Raw genomic sequence first — 15,734 nt, 5'->3', positions numbered from 1 at the left:
CCAGATATCAGGTGATTGAGACCCAGAGAGCAGCAACATTATGATTAGTTTTTATCGGGTACGTTCCTAAAATACAACTAAATGGGGTTGTGCTACAAACGTAGCATTAAGATTTTTCAAAGGCTGTTATCAAAACGAAAGTTTGGGAGGCGTGTGATATTTTTGAAACCTTCCCAGTAATTGATTATTTCTATAATAATATGAAGGGGAAAGAAATTTTGTTTTTAATATTTTATTTACGAGCTTATGTCTCCTGTTTCACTTTTTGTGTCCAGTCGATTTCACACTTTGCTTTTAAGCACTGACCCCCAAAACATCTGTGGCCCTATAATAGAAATCTAATTTCAAAGGAGTTCATTAATTTCAGAAAAATGAAAAGCTTGGCTTCAAATTAAATATCAGAAACTCCAAAAACCTGGCAGTTATCCTGTGACTGTTCCAGACTCCTTTTGTTCAAGATGCTAATAGATGGGTTCCTGATTAGTCATCAGAGAAGGGAAGAAAACTTGTAAGACTTACAAGTGAAACTTCCCCTATTTTATCAAACAGTACATCACTATAGGAACAGCCCTCTGGAGAAGTCAGCTGCAGTACCAAGATTCTCAATGAATAGTAGTAACCTATGCCCCAAATTACAGAGAACTGCCTAGAAATAGAGATGGATTGTTTAAACCTAATTGTTTTCTATTATGATTCCAAAGTCTAGGCATGTCAAGGACATGGACCATCTGGGCCATATCTGTGTGGAAACAGAGCACATTTTATTTCCCCATAGCCAGGCAAGCCTCATTGCAATAATTCTTCTGCCTGTACTGTAAGAACTTTCTTTTCAACTTACTTCTGAAAAACAGAATAAGGTAATGCTAGCCCTAAGCTTTCATTCTGACTTGGTGTTTGTAGCAACCACTGTGTGTGAGCCAGTAAAGTATAGACGTTGTTGCTACCTCCTTTACAGACTGAAGAACGTCTTTTAAGACAATGTGGCTACATCAATGCTTTCTTCTCAGTCCACTGTGAGTGACACTCAGGATCACTGGTGGATCTTTGAATCCTGAGTATTTAATAAAACATAGACTCTGGACTTTTTCCCATCCGCAGCACAACCCACAACCCACGTGAAGGAAGGTGTTTCTTTGACCTCCCAGTTTCTAGAGGAATTACTGTTCCCTGCGCTGATTTTCATAACCATAGAACAAGAGGAAAACTACTCTTAAGGTTCTTTTCCTATTTGCATATCAACATGTCTTTAAGCTTTGAACCTTTTGTGTCATGGTTTAAGCACAAATTTTCCACAACTCATATTTGCAACACGTAATACAATTGTGTTAACTGATGCTTTGCCTTAAGGGATGTTAGGTGTTGCCTTGGGGTTTTTGGAAGATATATGGCATGACAGAACTGGCCCCTAGCATGGTGTATACTAGTCTAAGATGAAATGAATAAGCTAAATACCTCGGAAGCATAAATTTCACATCCACGTTAAATATGAACATGCTCAATATTATACTGGGGGAATGACTTCAAGGTGGAAGTTTTCTTACAAGCATTTATTTTCCTCCAGATTTATTGTGTTTTTGTAATGCTGTGCAAAGTCTTCATTTCCCTTGTCCCAAGTGTTGTTCAAAGAGCCAGCTCTCAACCACAGACTAATCTTCATCTCTTCAGTGTCCTGTATGTTGGTTTAGTTTCATATGTAAGTATTTATATTAGTTTTCCTCAGGGATTTATACATCAATATATATATATATATTCCTACACAGATATATACAAGCTTTTTATCCTCATCTTACCACTTGACAATACAACTTTAAGTATGTTTTACACAGCTGTTCCTTGGTCAAGCTCATTTGCAAGAGCAAGTCGGTTTCTGAAGAAATCTTGTTTGGTGGGTGAAGGATCCATTGAGGGATTCTCATTAGTTTTTTCCCTGTATTCTGATCCACTGGACCTAAAATCTCAGCACACAGATAAAGTACAGGTTGATTTGGTTTTAATTGTTTTCAAATATTTTATCTAACCAAATTGTTTTGCATTTGTAAAACAGTTGCCTCCTAGATCCGGAATAATTTTTACTTCCCTTGAATTTCATGACTCTGGACATGTGTAACTAATAGTTGCAGTGCACATAAAGAGTTTACCTTTCTAGTGCTTTATGGGGACACTTATGACAATTGTGTATGACAGTGTAAGAAATCATGTAATAGCATTGTCAATGGGGGAGAAAGGATTAGAAAATTCAATAAATCCTATTTTCAATTCAATCAAGGAACTACTACACAAATTAAGAAGGCCCTTAGATTTTAAGGGATAGAATTCATTGCTCTCAACCAAGGTTATCAAGGGCCTTTACTTAATCTGGGCATTACATTACAAACTCTTGCTTTTGCTTGTTTTCATTTTTAAATGAAAAAATTTATTGAAGCCAACCACACATATATGCTACATTTGGCAGAATGCAGAAATCAGTACAGTAATCAGATTAAGGAGATTCTATTATCTCAACCACCACATAGGAGACCAAGCCCAATCAAGAAACAACAACTCAAAACAGTCCAATTGAGTCCCCAGTCGAGGGTGTATTCTTCCTTTCTCTTGGTTAAGCCAGTTGGGTAATCCATTCCAGCTCTGCACCTTCTCCAGTTTGTTCATGTCAGAAGTCCCTAGAGGGAGGAGGCTTTCTGGAAATAACCTCTGATAAGCTAGGCTGGGGCCCTTTGGCTAGCTTCAGCTCTGAGCTAGAATGGGTAAAAACTAGCCCAGTGACTAAGAAGCAATATCAAAAGACCTCATGCAAGGTGTATGACAGTGACGTTAGACATGAAGTTCTTTGTCCAAAGCTCCTACACAACTGAGCAAGTTCTCCATATGCCGAGGCAGAGTCAGGCATGCTTCCACTATCCACAAAAGAAGGATACATTCTTTCACTATCGTAGATACACTGTGAACGTCCTCACTGTTGCTATTAGATAAGTTAATTATGACTCTATCATTTACTGAAATCATTGGGCAGAATACAAACATTCCTTTACCTTATTTAAGGAAAGAATCTAGATCCACGCAAAGACTAAAATTCTGATGTCTAGAAACCTGATGATTGATTGGATTTTTTATTTTTAACTCTGACCCTGTTATTTGGTTTCACAAATGAAGGCCTTAGCTGTCTACCACACTTCCTCCATCTGGTCAGTAAGGAACCCTTTTCCACTATATCCCAGTACATAGAGGAAGAAATTTCTCTCCTCAACCCCAGTACATCTGGGTGTTCATTAAGTAAGATGATGGCTGGCTGGGCTGAAAGTCTCTTTCCTTTTCAGAAGCCGCCTGCAATTCTCCCCTGAAACCACCTCCTCAGGCCCCACCCTAAAGCTCTAGGCTTTCTCTCAGAACTCCCCGCTACCTCCAGTTCAAATCATCCCTGATTGGTGCACTTGTGCCCCAACTATTTGGAAGATAGATTTTTGACCATGTCATTCTTTCCCCGTATCTTCTGTTATCCAGAAGACTAAGAATGCCTAAAGCATTGCAGGGCGAGGGGGCAGGAAGTAGGAAGCAAGATTTGAATCTGGCTACTGTTTCTTCTAAATTGTTTCCCCACATGATAGTTTCTCATCAGAAAACATTCATCAGAACTTAATATCTTTGCCTTCCATTTCCCCTCTTAGCTACATCTGATCTCTCCAAAACCCACCATGTCATACTTTGATGGTTCCAACATGCAACTGTTTCATGTTTACCTGGAAATGGGAAAGCTCTGATGTCACCACCAGCCCCAAGGACCACAGAAATCTTCACCAGTTGAGTTCCCATTTCTGAAACAAATGCCAAAATCGCCCTGTCTAGTTTCCAAAGTCCACAAACTCAGCTTAGTATTTTTCTTTTTTAACTGCTCTTCTCACAAACCACCTTTCTGTCTGCAGGTGTGTGAATGGCTCCTCATTTCTTGATATTAACTAACAATTAACTAAATGGTCGGAGAAGGCAATGGCACCCCACTCCAGTACTCTTGCCTGGAAAATCCCATGGATGGAGGAGCCTGGTAGGCTGCAGTCCATGCTAAGGGTCAGACATGACTGAGTGACTTCCCTTTCACTTTTCACTTTCATGCATTGGAGAAGGAAATGGCAACCCACTCCAATGTTCTTGCCTGGAGAATCCCAGGGACGAGGGAGCCTGGTGGGCTGCCATCTATGGGGTTGCACAGAGTCAGACATGACTGAAGTGACTTAGCAGCAACTAAATGGTAACTTGCTAATCATTTTCAAGATCTAGTATTCTATTGTAGCCATAATTTTCACCCTTTTAAATATATTTTTAGCTGATTTCTTTCTAATGCTTACATGGTATATGAACACCTCAACTTTTGGACCCTTGTGAATGTGTGGTTGTCAGGTTCTAGAGTAATGCATACCTAAATTACTGAAAAATAACCTGTGGAGTCTAGGTGAAAAGCTAGTGGATTTGCTTTTTATCCCCTTTCTCTATAATATAGAAATGGCTTTTGAGTTGCTGGGGCCATTCTGGCTGACTGCAAAGGAACACACATAAGGGCCAGGCAGGCAAACACTTGCTGGGCAAGATTAGGATGGCTGCCAGTACATTCTGACACAGCCATCTAAATGTTTGATGGGAGGGGAACACACCTGTCCCTAACTTTCCTTCCACTCAACTGACAGAGACAAAAAAAATCACAAGTTGGGTAGGTCATGCAAGTATCAATTTGCTACAATAAGCCATAAAGTTTATTTGGAGCTGGGGAAAACAGGAGGGCTGGAATCAGTGGTGCAGGAGACTCTGACCTAAGAAGGGTTGCTTTTCTGACTGGAAAGACTGTCTGCCTTGCAAGCTTGAGGAACATGCAGATGGAGAAGAAAGGGAGCAGCGGAGCACCCATCCTGTCGGCCACGTCAGTTGGTCCTGACAATCAACAGGGCCACAAACATGCACTCATCTGATGTAGATTTGTAAAGGGGTTACTGTGTTCCAGGCACTAAACCTTGTAGCTGGGTCACTCTTACATCTGGATCTTAAGCTTCTGCTGACAGAACCTGGAACACTGAAGACCCTTAACTTAGTGATTGATCTCAAATGACCCTCTGAGTAACATCCATAATCAGGTTTAAGTCAATGTTTTCTCTTCAGCCATCTCCTTCCATTTTCAACTTATATTGGGAATTAAAATGGGAAATGAGAGAGAATCCCAAAGTGGGTAAGAACGGAGGAAGAACTTGAGACAGGCTCTGAGGAGGCAGAGAAGAACGTGAGGGTGCAGTTATCAATGGATTCTTTAATAGTTGTGCTTTCTATGACATGGTCTGCTCCACAGTCCAGGCTGGGCAGATGGCAAAGGCAGGACATCATAAAAGCGGACTCACTTGACACTCAGTCATATGGGGCCCGGTGGAAGTACTCTCTCTGCAGTACGTGATTAAAGAAAGAAGAGATTTCCATGGGACTGGTAGAGGGAGGGTGCTGACTGGGAAAGAGACCCTCTGAGGCATGTAAATTACAAAGTGCTAAAGAGGAAGAAACGGGTGAGGAAGTAGAATTAATCATTAGGATGCCATATGCTTTGTCTTCCACTCCCACGAGAGTTGAGGATAAAAAGAGCATGTACATCCCTGCCCCTAAGCTGTCTTACAGAACCCTCTTCCGCTATGCACACCCCCAACCAAGACTATGTATTGGCCTAAGTGTAAGATTCACACATAGGGATGAAGTAGCATCGGTCTCGGACTTCAGGACAGTCTAGATTTAAGTTTTTGAAAGCTTCCAGGTCAATGCTTGTACAATGGGATGGTCTACCTTCCATCCTGCTCAAAGGCAGGGGGACAAGGATTCAGTCCACCATCAACCTATCACATGAGGTCTGTTCTGTTCCTGGCTTCTAAGAATCCTCATTTAAAATTTTTTAAATCACTTAACGTTTTCCAACTTTAAGATATGTCGTCTTTATTTTGACCAATTCTGGGCAGCTCTCAAGGACATGTGACCTGGTATCTACCCAGGACGAATGTGCCTGAGATAGAAACGGTCAGAGCATCATCCTCTCCCCCAGATATCTTGGGCGTTTTTCATGACTTTTTTTTTATGATGTCAACTTGACTCTCCCTTTTGAATCCTTGTGGGTATGAGCATTCGGCCCTCCCAGCCTCAGAGGGAAGAGAACCCTTTCTCAGGTTTTCTGTTGCATCTGGCTCCATGCCTAGCTTCATCCCGAAGCAGCATTCTGGGTGTGTGGGGCCACCAGCCAAACAAGCCCCTATGGATACAAAAAGTGTGTCAGTGTAGACAGGAACGAGCCTCCAGAGGGCTGTGGGGAGGCAGGCAGTGAGCCCCGGGTGTGACACAGAGCTGTTCTGGCTCTGATCCGTTTTGGACCTCTGAGGCCAGCCTCTAGCCTGACTTCAGTACCCAGGATGAACCACGTCTTGAAGTCACAGGGCTTGCTGCCAGCCTGACCTCCCAACACATGGGAGGAGGATGGGCAGAGTGTCTCTTTCTGGTTCCTCCCTGTACCTGTCCATATGCCTGGCTTCAGTCTGCGAGTTCCTACCTAACAGCTGGGACCAACCAAGTCACTCACGATTCTTAGACAAGCATCTCACACAGCACATATGTATAACAAAGAATGCTTCATTCATGAGAAGAGTCAAGTGTTCTCATCTGAGTTGAGAGCCGCTGACCTCTCTGTGCTATGCTGGGGCCTCCCTGCCCTTTGACTCTACTTTAGCAAAATGGAACAAACTTTCCAAGGTTCTTGGATGAAAATACTCAGGAGAAGCTACTCAAGCTGCTTCTTTGCCCCAACCCAAGTCTCCAGAGGGCCTACCACAGCACCCCAGATACAAGGTGACAAGCAGGTATCACACAGCAGCGTTCACAGTCCTACACAAGATGTAAAAAGCCAGGAAAGCTGACCAGAGGGAGCAACAACTGTATGGCACCAACTTTACTTCCATCCATATAACACTTCAGATTTTAAATACAAAGGCAGTGCCAGAAGTGGTGGCAGCAATTGGATTGAGGCAGCAGGGACTTGTCTATGATAAAAGTAGGAGAGGACTAAGGGGATCCATTTGACCCTCCAGAAAGGATCCCCCAAATCTGCCAGAGGGCTGAAAGTAATTATCCAACATGAAAATTTGGAGAGTCCACAGCAAGTCCTTGGCACTGAACCAAGGGCTATGGGAGGCTATGGAAAGATAAAATCTGGCCTTCTATGTGGTCATTAAAATGATGGGTCCCAGGCCACACTGATTTCTTGATTCAAGCATTAAAAAGATGTGATCTCCCAGACTGATCTACAACAAAGTCAAATCTCAAGCAAATCTCAAGCTAGAAAGCACTCGGGTGGCAGTGATCTCCCCACCCACTGTGGGTGTCCCTTTCACAGCCTCCCTGAGCAGGGTCATCCAGATACTCCTTAGGAGAATCCACTGCTTCATGGTGCAGCCAGCCCCAGTTCCAGGCAGCTGCGTTTTAAGAAAGTTCCTCTCTTATCCACTGTTCCTGGTCCTGGAACGGGAATGTGCAAAGGAACCAGTGACAGATCCATGACTGGGTGCTTTCCAACAGGCAGCACACAGTCATTATAAATGGCAAAAAGTGGTTGTTTTCTTGGGAAACACTGTGGTTTAAAAATAAGTAAAAATAAAAGGCTCAAGCAGTGGTCTTAGGAGTCTGGAGTTCTTAGCAGGATTCAGAAGCCTGCATTCCAAAGTCAGGCTGGAGAACTGTCTCCAGGTCTCTCCACTGTCACACTTGACAGGAGGGGCTGGGTCAGGAAAGATCTAAATCTATGGTCCTAGAAAGGGATTCAATTCTCAGCTCATTACCCCCAAATCAAGGGGCTCCAGCAGTTATGCACGCCCGGGCTACTCTAGCAAAACTGAATGGGCTAGAATAGGAATAGGGCTATCTCTGCAGGATTGCTGCTCCCCCTTGCCTCTTCTTGCAGTAACAGTGGGTGGGACCAACTATCAGAGAGACCTACTACTCTCAGTACTACCCTCCCTCTAGGAGAGGAATTAGACAAACCGACCACAAAAGTCCTCAGTCCAGGCCTGCCCCAATTCTTCCATCAAGACCACTATCTAAATTGGGAGAAAGTGATTTCCCTGTGTTTCCTCACACAGGAACTCCAAACTATGAAGTCAGCAACAGTGCCTGTAACTTTTCCATCCACTAAAATAGGAACACTTGCTGTTTAAGGCTCACTGTGAGAACCTCCTCTAACAAAGGAAACAAAGCACCAGGCAACAACTCTAAGAGGGAGACAACAGGCCTGAGGACGGTAGAGAAAGAGACAGCAGTCTCCCCACGGATGATGGCTGGACTGGAGATCACCCCGCTGCCAAACGCTAACACTCAGTGCTTTCGTCTTACGTTTCATGCTAGCATTTGGCCAGTGCCTCCCAGTCTGTGAAACAGTGCTCGTAAGTGCTGACCAAAATGACAGGTGGGTGATACCACACAGCAAGGGCTGAGAATCTTAGAAGGATCACAGGAAAGAAATGCCTTGCTTTTGCCTCCTATGGAGTACGGAGATTTTTTAAGTAGGACCCAAGCCAAATCCATCCAATCATTTCTCCTAGGGAAAACACGGGCAGATATCCCCCAGATATGCACTAGTAACCAGGATAACTACAGGTCCCTACAGGCGGAAGAGCTGCGATGCCTGAGAAAACCTTCCACAGGCGGGGAGGTTCTGATGATGCACCCATTACACCCAACCCCACTCCTCCCGCCCATGGGGATTTCCCAGGAGACCTCCTCTGCCCACTCCTCCCAGGACACAGGACTTTGGGAACAAGGAGGCAGGGCTAAAAGACAGAGGCGGCAGAGGACAGAGCCGAGTGTGCTTTTACTCTAGGAGATCACAATGAGAAACATTTTCACCTGGCAGGAATTGTGGCTACTGGGTACAGGCACTGAGCTTGAAGCAGTTGTGTAAAACCAGGCTACTTGTTACTGTTAAAACCTCAAGACTTAGCCCACAGGGAAATGAGTTACAATGCTGTCTTGTCTAAGGGCTACTCACTTCTTTTTAAAGAGCTTGCGGAAGGAGCTGCGAAAGCCCCCTTTCTGGTCTTGCCTGGGGTTTTGATCGCTGAAAGATGTTTGCTCGCTTTCTCTTTCTTCCTTTGGACAGAATCTGGTGGCATCTTCTAAATGCATCTCCTGAAAACACAAAAGAGGGGTGTATTTTTACTCTTTTCCAAAGTTAACATTGATCCTGACTATGGGACAATTTTTTTAACCTCTCACTTTCCTCTACCACCCCAAAAGACTAATGACGGGCACCTATTCCAACTAAAGCAAACCTGGGCTAATTAAGAAACTAGATCTAGGCATTCTTTGGGATTCTACTAAGATTCATAACTAAATAATGGAGATCAACATTTTGATGGCTGAGTATAGCATTTTTTAAAGTGTGGTCCTAGGGCTACAGGATCAACTGGGGCTTTCATTCAAATGTAGGCTCCTGAGCCCTAAGCCAGACTATCTGAATCAGAATCTCTGAAATTAGGCCTAGCTAATCTTTTTGCACACAGATTAGGAAAACAGCAGTTTAAGGTATGTTCTTGCCCACCTGCACTTAATGTTTATATGAATCACCTTGGAATCTTGCTAAAATGCAGATTTTGATTCAGTTGGTCACAGGTGGAGCCCAAATTCTGCATCTATAACAAGCTCCCAGGTAAAGCATTTACTACTTGTGCAAGGACCATATCTTAAGAAGTGGGCTTTTTAGGGACTTTTTAGGAAGTAAATCTACTAATAGTTGAAGGAAAATCTTTCTGTGGAATCATGATCTTGATAAGATCTTGCATTTTGTAGCATTTCATACTTTACGAAGCATATTCACAAACTTTATCTTATTTGGCCTTATCCTCACAACAACCCTGTGAGGTAGGTAAAGTATGGATTGTCTTATTTCATAGAGGAGAAAACTGGAGGCAGAGAAGCCAAATGAATTGTCCAGAAGCACGCAGCTATTTGGCAGCAGAGTCAGGATTAGAACACGGATCTCCTGACTCCCAGTCAGGTGCTCTTGCCACTAAAGCATATTGTCTTCTTTTTTTATTCTTAAGAGACAGAACACTAAAGACTAGGGTTTGGCTGGCTCTGAGGGCAAGGATCTTGCCTAGAGAATCCCATGGACAGAGGAGACTGGTGGGCTACAGTCCATGGGGTCGCAAAGAGTCGGACACGACTGAGCGACTTCACTTTCATTTTTCACTTTCATGCATTGGAGAAGGAAATGGCAACCCACTCCAGTATTCTTGCCTGGAGAATCCCAGGGACGGGGGAGCCTGGTGGGCTGCTGTCTATGGGGTCACACAGAGTTGGCCACAACTGAAGCGACTTAGTAGCAGCAGCAGCAGCAGCAGCAGAGGGCAAGGATGGCAGATACCCAGTACATCTGAGGAGATGGAACCCTAGGAGATTTGCACACCTCATCAGGAAAGAGCCAATATCTTTACAGATGGGGCTTTTGAAGGGCTCATCTTTTGCAGCTAAAACCCCATCTCATTCTGATTAATGGTTTTTGCCTGGCAAAACCATTTGTTGAGCTCCCAATTTTTCACATATCAACTAGGGGAAAAAAGACATTTGTATGAGCATATGAAATAAAAGCATTCTTTGCAGTTTATACTATAGGAGTTTGTATGTATACTATAGGATTTGTATGCATATCTCTGCCCATTCCAAGTCACTTTGAGTTGGCACTATTATTTTCTACTTCCCTTGTTAATGAACTTTAAAATATATATGTATATATATCTTTCATTTTTGCATCCACTTTTTTTTTTTTTTTTGGCCATGCTGTGCAACATGTGAGATCCTAGTTTCCTGACCAGGGATCAAACTCATCAAACTCATGCCGTCTCCACCCTTCCCCTGCATTGGAAGCACAGAGTCTCAACTATGACTGCCAGGCAAGTGCCTATACTTTTAAACTTTGACACATGCCTAACTTTGATTTATCTAAGAAATTTTACCTAATAGAACTGTATGAAGTTCAGAGTTAAAATCAGAGACAGAAGGAAATCTAAGAATCCCGGGGCCCTTCAGCAACCTTAGCTGGGCACACTAAGGTATTTCTGCCTTTCAGGAGCCAGACACAGACTTTGATTTCTGGAGTCCAGATGGGCTGGAAGCTCCAAGGTTCTTCATGTTCCTCTGGCCTAATGTTCACCACTCCCACCTAGGGAAGTATTCAAAAGAAGACTCACTCCTGCTTTTTTTTTTTTTTTTAAGGCCCATGAGCTTTCTTTTTTATATTTCCCTACACCATTCTTCACTTAGCCAATAGCTAAGCAGCTTTTAAAATTGAATTCAGACATTCAAACTATCTAAGACTTCTCTGAGGGTTTAAATAGAGACCCTCCCATGTGCTCCCATGGTTTATTATAATTCTGTTTATGTGTCTCCTTCAGGGCTAAGCCAGTGGCCTTGGAGGGCAGAGACTGGATGTCATTTATTTCTGAACCCTCAATGTTTAGCACAGAGCCTGGGGTGAGGCAGGCAGTCAGGGTTTGCTGAAAAATGAATGAAGGGAGTCAGTGATCTTCAATCTCTTCCCACTCCTTTAGAAATAGGAACAGGCGGAACGTAGGGCCCTCACACCTGTGGAAAATCATTTCTCCTGGAGGCAAAGGATCCCTAGTGCTGGATGTAAGGGACACTTAGTGAAGGACAGTCCTGGACTGTCACTTTCAAGGTGTTTCAATCAATACAGTGCTGCCCTGTAAATCCTAACCCTGCTTCTAAAATGTTAAACAGGAAGAATGAGGGCACAGCTCAGAGCCACTCTGTTACTCTCTACTTAATCAGAAACTGCCTTTGTTCCAATAACTTGCGGAGACATTGTTTATTCAGGAACTATTAGTCCTTTCAGGAATATGTTTTAAACACTTCTTTAAATGTCCCAAGGCTTGCAGATGTCAAGATCAAACATCAAAATACTAAACATCCATACAGAGGCCAAAGAAGGTGTTTGTGAGTCAATGCTTTCTGGACAGTTTGGTGCTGTCTTCGTCCAGCTGGAGTCTGCAAAGTACCAACCATGACACCCTTTTCCAGGCAAAAGGAAAGCAAGTGGAAATGAACATTTTTCAAGAGTCCTCAGGGAGAGAGGGCAACTTGCCTCCTCCCTAGCTATAAACAAGGGTGCAGGTCAGGAAGTACAGTGCTAGCACCTAGGGTTCGATATTTTGAACAATAAGGGGTGGGTTTAATAGGCAAAGAAGACACAGCCCCTGGGACTTCTGTGAAGTGTTTTGCATATGAACTGCAGCTGGGAGGTGCCACAGCTTAAGCAGGAAAGCAGAGAACACCTGTAACTCTTTTAACTTGGTGGTGGTGGGCGGGGGGTGTTTTAAGCAGGTCTAAGAGGAGTCCTAGTCTTTTTGTCATCATACGCATGCATAGGTGTGGCATGCTCCTGCGTCCTGGCCCTGAAAAATGAGAGCTAACACCTTCCTCCGAGGACCACTGACGGACAAGCCAGTAACACGGGCTCTCAGCATCTTCTGCTGCCCCCGCCTGGCCAGCCTGCGTTCCCCTCCACGCTAGGTGAGCCCAGGCTGCACCCCTGAAGATCTAGGCCCGGGGTTGCCAGCGCTGTGGGTTTGGGGTTGGTTTTACTTTACCCTCCTTACTTCCAAATAGGTCTGCTTTTCGCTTTGGGACCTCTGTTGGGGAAAGAAGGTCCGGGGCGCGCCGCGAGCGGAGGCGGCTGGGCCGTGCGCCTGCGCGGCGCGCTCGGCCTTGAGCGGCGCGCGGCCGCCGCTGCTGCTGCGCGTGCTGTAGAGGCGCGGGGCCACGCCCTCGGGCGGCGGCGCGCGCGGGAACTCCTTGAGCGAGCGGCTCAGCGGCTTGGCTTTGTGCGCCTGCGCGGCTGCCTCCAGCTTGTAGGCGCCGCTGCTGCCCGCCGGCGACGTGGCGCTCTTGGGCAGAGGCTGCAGCGGGTGCTCGGGCCTCTCGGCCTCCATGGCGAAGCTGACAGGCCGCAGGAAGCAGATGTCCAGGCTGGACTCGGAAGAGGCGGGCGAGCAGTTCTCGAAGAGGGCCGGAGCCTGGAAGGGCTCCTCGTCGTAGGGTGCGGGCAACGCGAAGATCTCGCCGCCATACTCAAACTCCTCGTAGGCCGCGGGCACGTAGCTGCGGGCGTCGGGCAGGAGCTCGGCCGGGGCGCGCAGGGAGCGCTCCACGTTGCCCAGCGGCTCCGCCGGCGACGGCTCGAAGTCCATCTCCGGGATGGCCTGCAGGGGCCCGGCGAGCGCCTTCACGTCCTGCTCAGCGGCACAGAACTGCGCCGGCGCCAGGAGGCTTTCGGGCCTCTCGTGCTTTCTGCCCTCCATCTCCCAGTCACTGGGCTTCCCGGGCTGCATGCTCTCCATCAAGCTTTGCTGCTGTTGGCTTTTCTTCACTGGGGGCATCAAATGTCTTTAAAGGGGAGACAATACAAAAGAAGTGTGCTTACGGTGTATTAGTGCGCGCCTGTCCCCGAGCAGCGCGAGGCTGGGAACCACACAGTGCCTACCAGATACCGCTTAGACGCAAACTGTCTGCTCCCTCTTCTCCGGCCCTCCCAGGCGACTCTGTGTGTTACCTACCAAGCGCCACAGGCTTGTCAAATTAAGGAGCCCCCAGGAGCCCTGGTCCCCCAAGTGGGAGAGTGAGAATAACCGTTTGTGAAGAGGATCCCGGAAGTACCCGTCTGAGCCCGGAGGCACTGTGTAGAGATGGCTGGTAGGCCAAGGATGCTCAGCGCTGACCCTCTCCACCATGTGTCAAGGCCCCAAGGCACATCTTTTTCTCTCTTCTCTCCCTTTTTTGTCCTAGCAGAGTCATAGAAGATCATGGAAACAACTTTGGTTCAACTCAAGGATCTTCCTGCTTAAGAACAATTCCCAGATGAAGTAAACAGTAAAAAAAAAAAAAATCTGGATGAAGTAAAAAGACATCTGGATGATGGTATGCGGGGTTCACTGTACATTTTGCTTTTGTATGTATATGATATTTTCATAATAATAAACTAAAAAAATTCTCTGTGGCTATAAAGCATGCTATGTAAGTCGTCTCAAACTTTCATCCACAAGAACATTACCAAAACGAAAAGTCTGTCTCTCTGAATATGCCCGATTTCATGGAGAGTTATTTTGTTTTGTTTTGTCGTGGATAAAGAATAATTCACACTGCATACTTGGATAGCATACGCATCAGATTGGATGTGACTTGCCAGTTTGGCTGGAATTTAATTGCCAGACAGATGAGAGTGGACTACTGCACACTGACCCAAACTAGTTATTGTGTTAGTTTATTTATTCATACTAAATTTTGCCACAAAAAAGCATAAAGAATGCAGAAGTAAACTGTAACACTATTTTGTCTGATGGTCTTAAGATAAAAATTAGGTGTCACATTTACAAAGGTGAAAATATAGTAATATGGATGTTGACTTGAATTTTCTTCTAACTTGGAAGACTTGGGTTTCTTTTCTGGTTATTTTCCCAACAGAGTGCCATGGCAGCCATGTTCTTCCTCTGGGTGTAATCTCTAGGGATTTCATTTTGGGGCAGTATAAGTCTTTAAAGAAGGTAGTTTCATCATTGTCTTAAGAATTGAAGTGAAAAAAAAGCTGAAGTGATCCACAAAAAAATTCCATCTCCTGTCTCTCTCCCCTCCCAGGAAAGGTATTTTTTTCTGTGTGGTATACTCTCCCTACAGGTATTCTAGGATTTTCTCTATAGTAGGGAAATCATCCTGGACTTTATGTCTAGAAAGATTAATGTCTCAGATTTTCAGAATGATTATGAAATTTCACCATCCTGACTGCACATTTGCACTTGCGTCTCTCACTGATTTGCTATGCTGTGCTAAGCCACTTCAGTTGTATCCAACTCTGCAACTGCATGGACTGTAGCCTACCAGGCTCCTCTGTCCATGGGATTCTCCAGGCAGAAATACTGGTGTGAGTTGCCATTTCCTTCTCCACCATCTCTTACTGCTAAGTGTTCTCAGTTTAAGACGTGAAGGCAAAAAGCAAACAGCATTTGAGTTATTGATCACTTGCTCCTTCCATGATTGTAATTTGCATTCTAAAAACTAGTGATTAAAAATAGAAATAAGCTCAACTGCTTCTCATGTCATTATAATATTAGAAAAGTAGCTTTTTGCATGATTTCTAATTTTTCCTTAATAAAATCTAAAGCAGAAATTATAGTCTGAGGAATTAGTTTGGGGAGAATTGTCTATATTTGTTAAAGTGGGAATTTGAAATTTTGAGTTTTGGTTTCCCTGATCCTTCCAGAAGTCCTAGTTTCAGAGGTGGCCCAAGTCCACTTATCTTTCAGAGGTAAAATGATTTCCAGATCATCCTTACTCTAAAGATCATCAAGAAGTTTGCTAAATGAAAAAACCAGTTTAGTGTTTGACAAGGTTGTGTGCAGAGACTTTAACGATGATCACATCCATTCACAACCCGGAACAGCTTTCAGAGAAGCTGAAGAACAGAGGTTATGAAGTCTATTTCTGAAGAAGCTTCACGGAGAATTGGGAGATGCTAATCAACATTCTGCATCATCTCAGACCACTGTCTCATCCTCAGAGCCCGGACTTCCTCTCATCCCTGACTGGGATAGCTTTTTTCCCCCACTGTATCTCTTGGAGACATTAAAGCCCCACTCTTCTGAGAGCTGTAAAATGCCTTCCTGTCATCTTAT

General features: G+C 44.6%; 1 protein-coding gene across 4 annotated transcripts in view; it reads right to left on the bottom strand.

Moving 5' to 3' along the window:
- Nucleotides 1–1,532: 1,532 nt before the first annotated feature.
- ARHGEF33 (Rho guanine nucleotide exchange factor 33) overlaps nucleotides 1,533–15,734 on the bottom strand; it is a 79,520-nt gene continuing 65,318 nt past the window's right edge. The window contains exons 16-19 of one of the 4 annotated variants that reach the window (XM_040224679.1): nucleotides 12,660–13,455; nucleotides 9,041–9,180; nucleotides 3,735–3,809; nucleotides 1,861–1,948 (exon numbers count right to left, since the gene is read on the bottom strand). In XM_040224679.1, coding sequence (XP_040080613.1) covers nucleotides 3,758–3,809; nucleotides 9,041–9,180; nucleotides 12,660–13,455 — 988 coding nt within the window. In that variant the 3' untranslated portion in view covers nucleotides 1,861–1,948; nucleotides 3,735–3,757. Of the gene's footprint in view, nucleotides 1,949–2,387; nucleotides 3,810–9,040; nucleotides 9,181–12,659; nucleotides 13,456–15,734 lie in introns of those variants that run through there. The other 3 variants (XM_040224678.1, XM_040224676.1, XM_040224677.1) reach the window with 3 other exon arrangements.

This window comes from Oryx dammah, unplaced genomic scaffold (genome assembly GCF_014754425.2).
Source record: "Oryx dammah isolate SB20612 unplaced genomic scaffold, SCBI_Odam_1.1 HiC_scaffold_25, whole genome shotgun sequence".
NCBI lineage: Eukaryota > Metazoa > Chordata > Mammalia > Artiodactyla > Bovidae > Oryx > Oryx dammah.
Note: the sequence above shows the minus strand (reverse complement) of the source record. Positions and strands in the feature narration are given on the sequence as shown.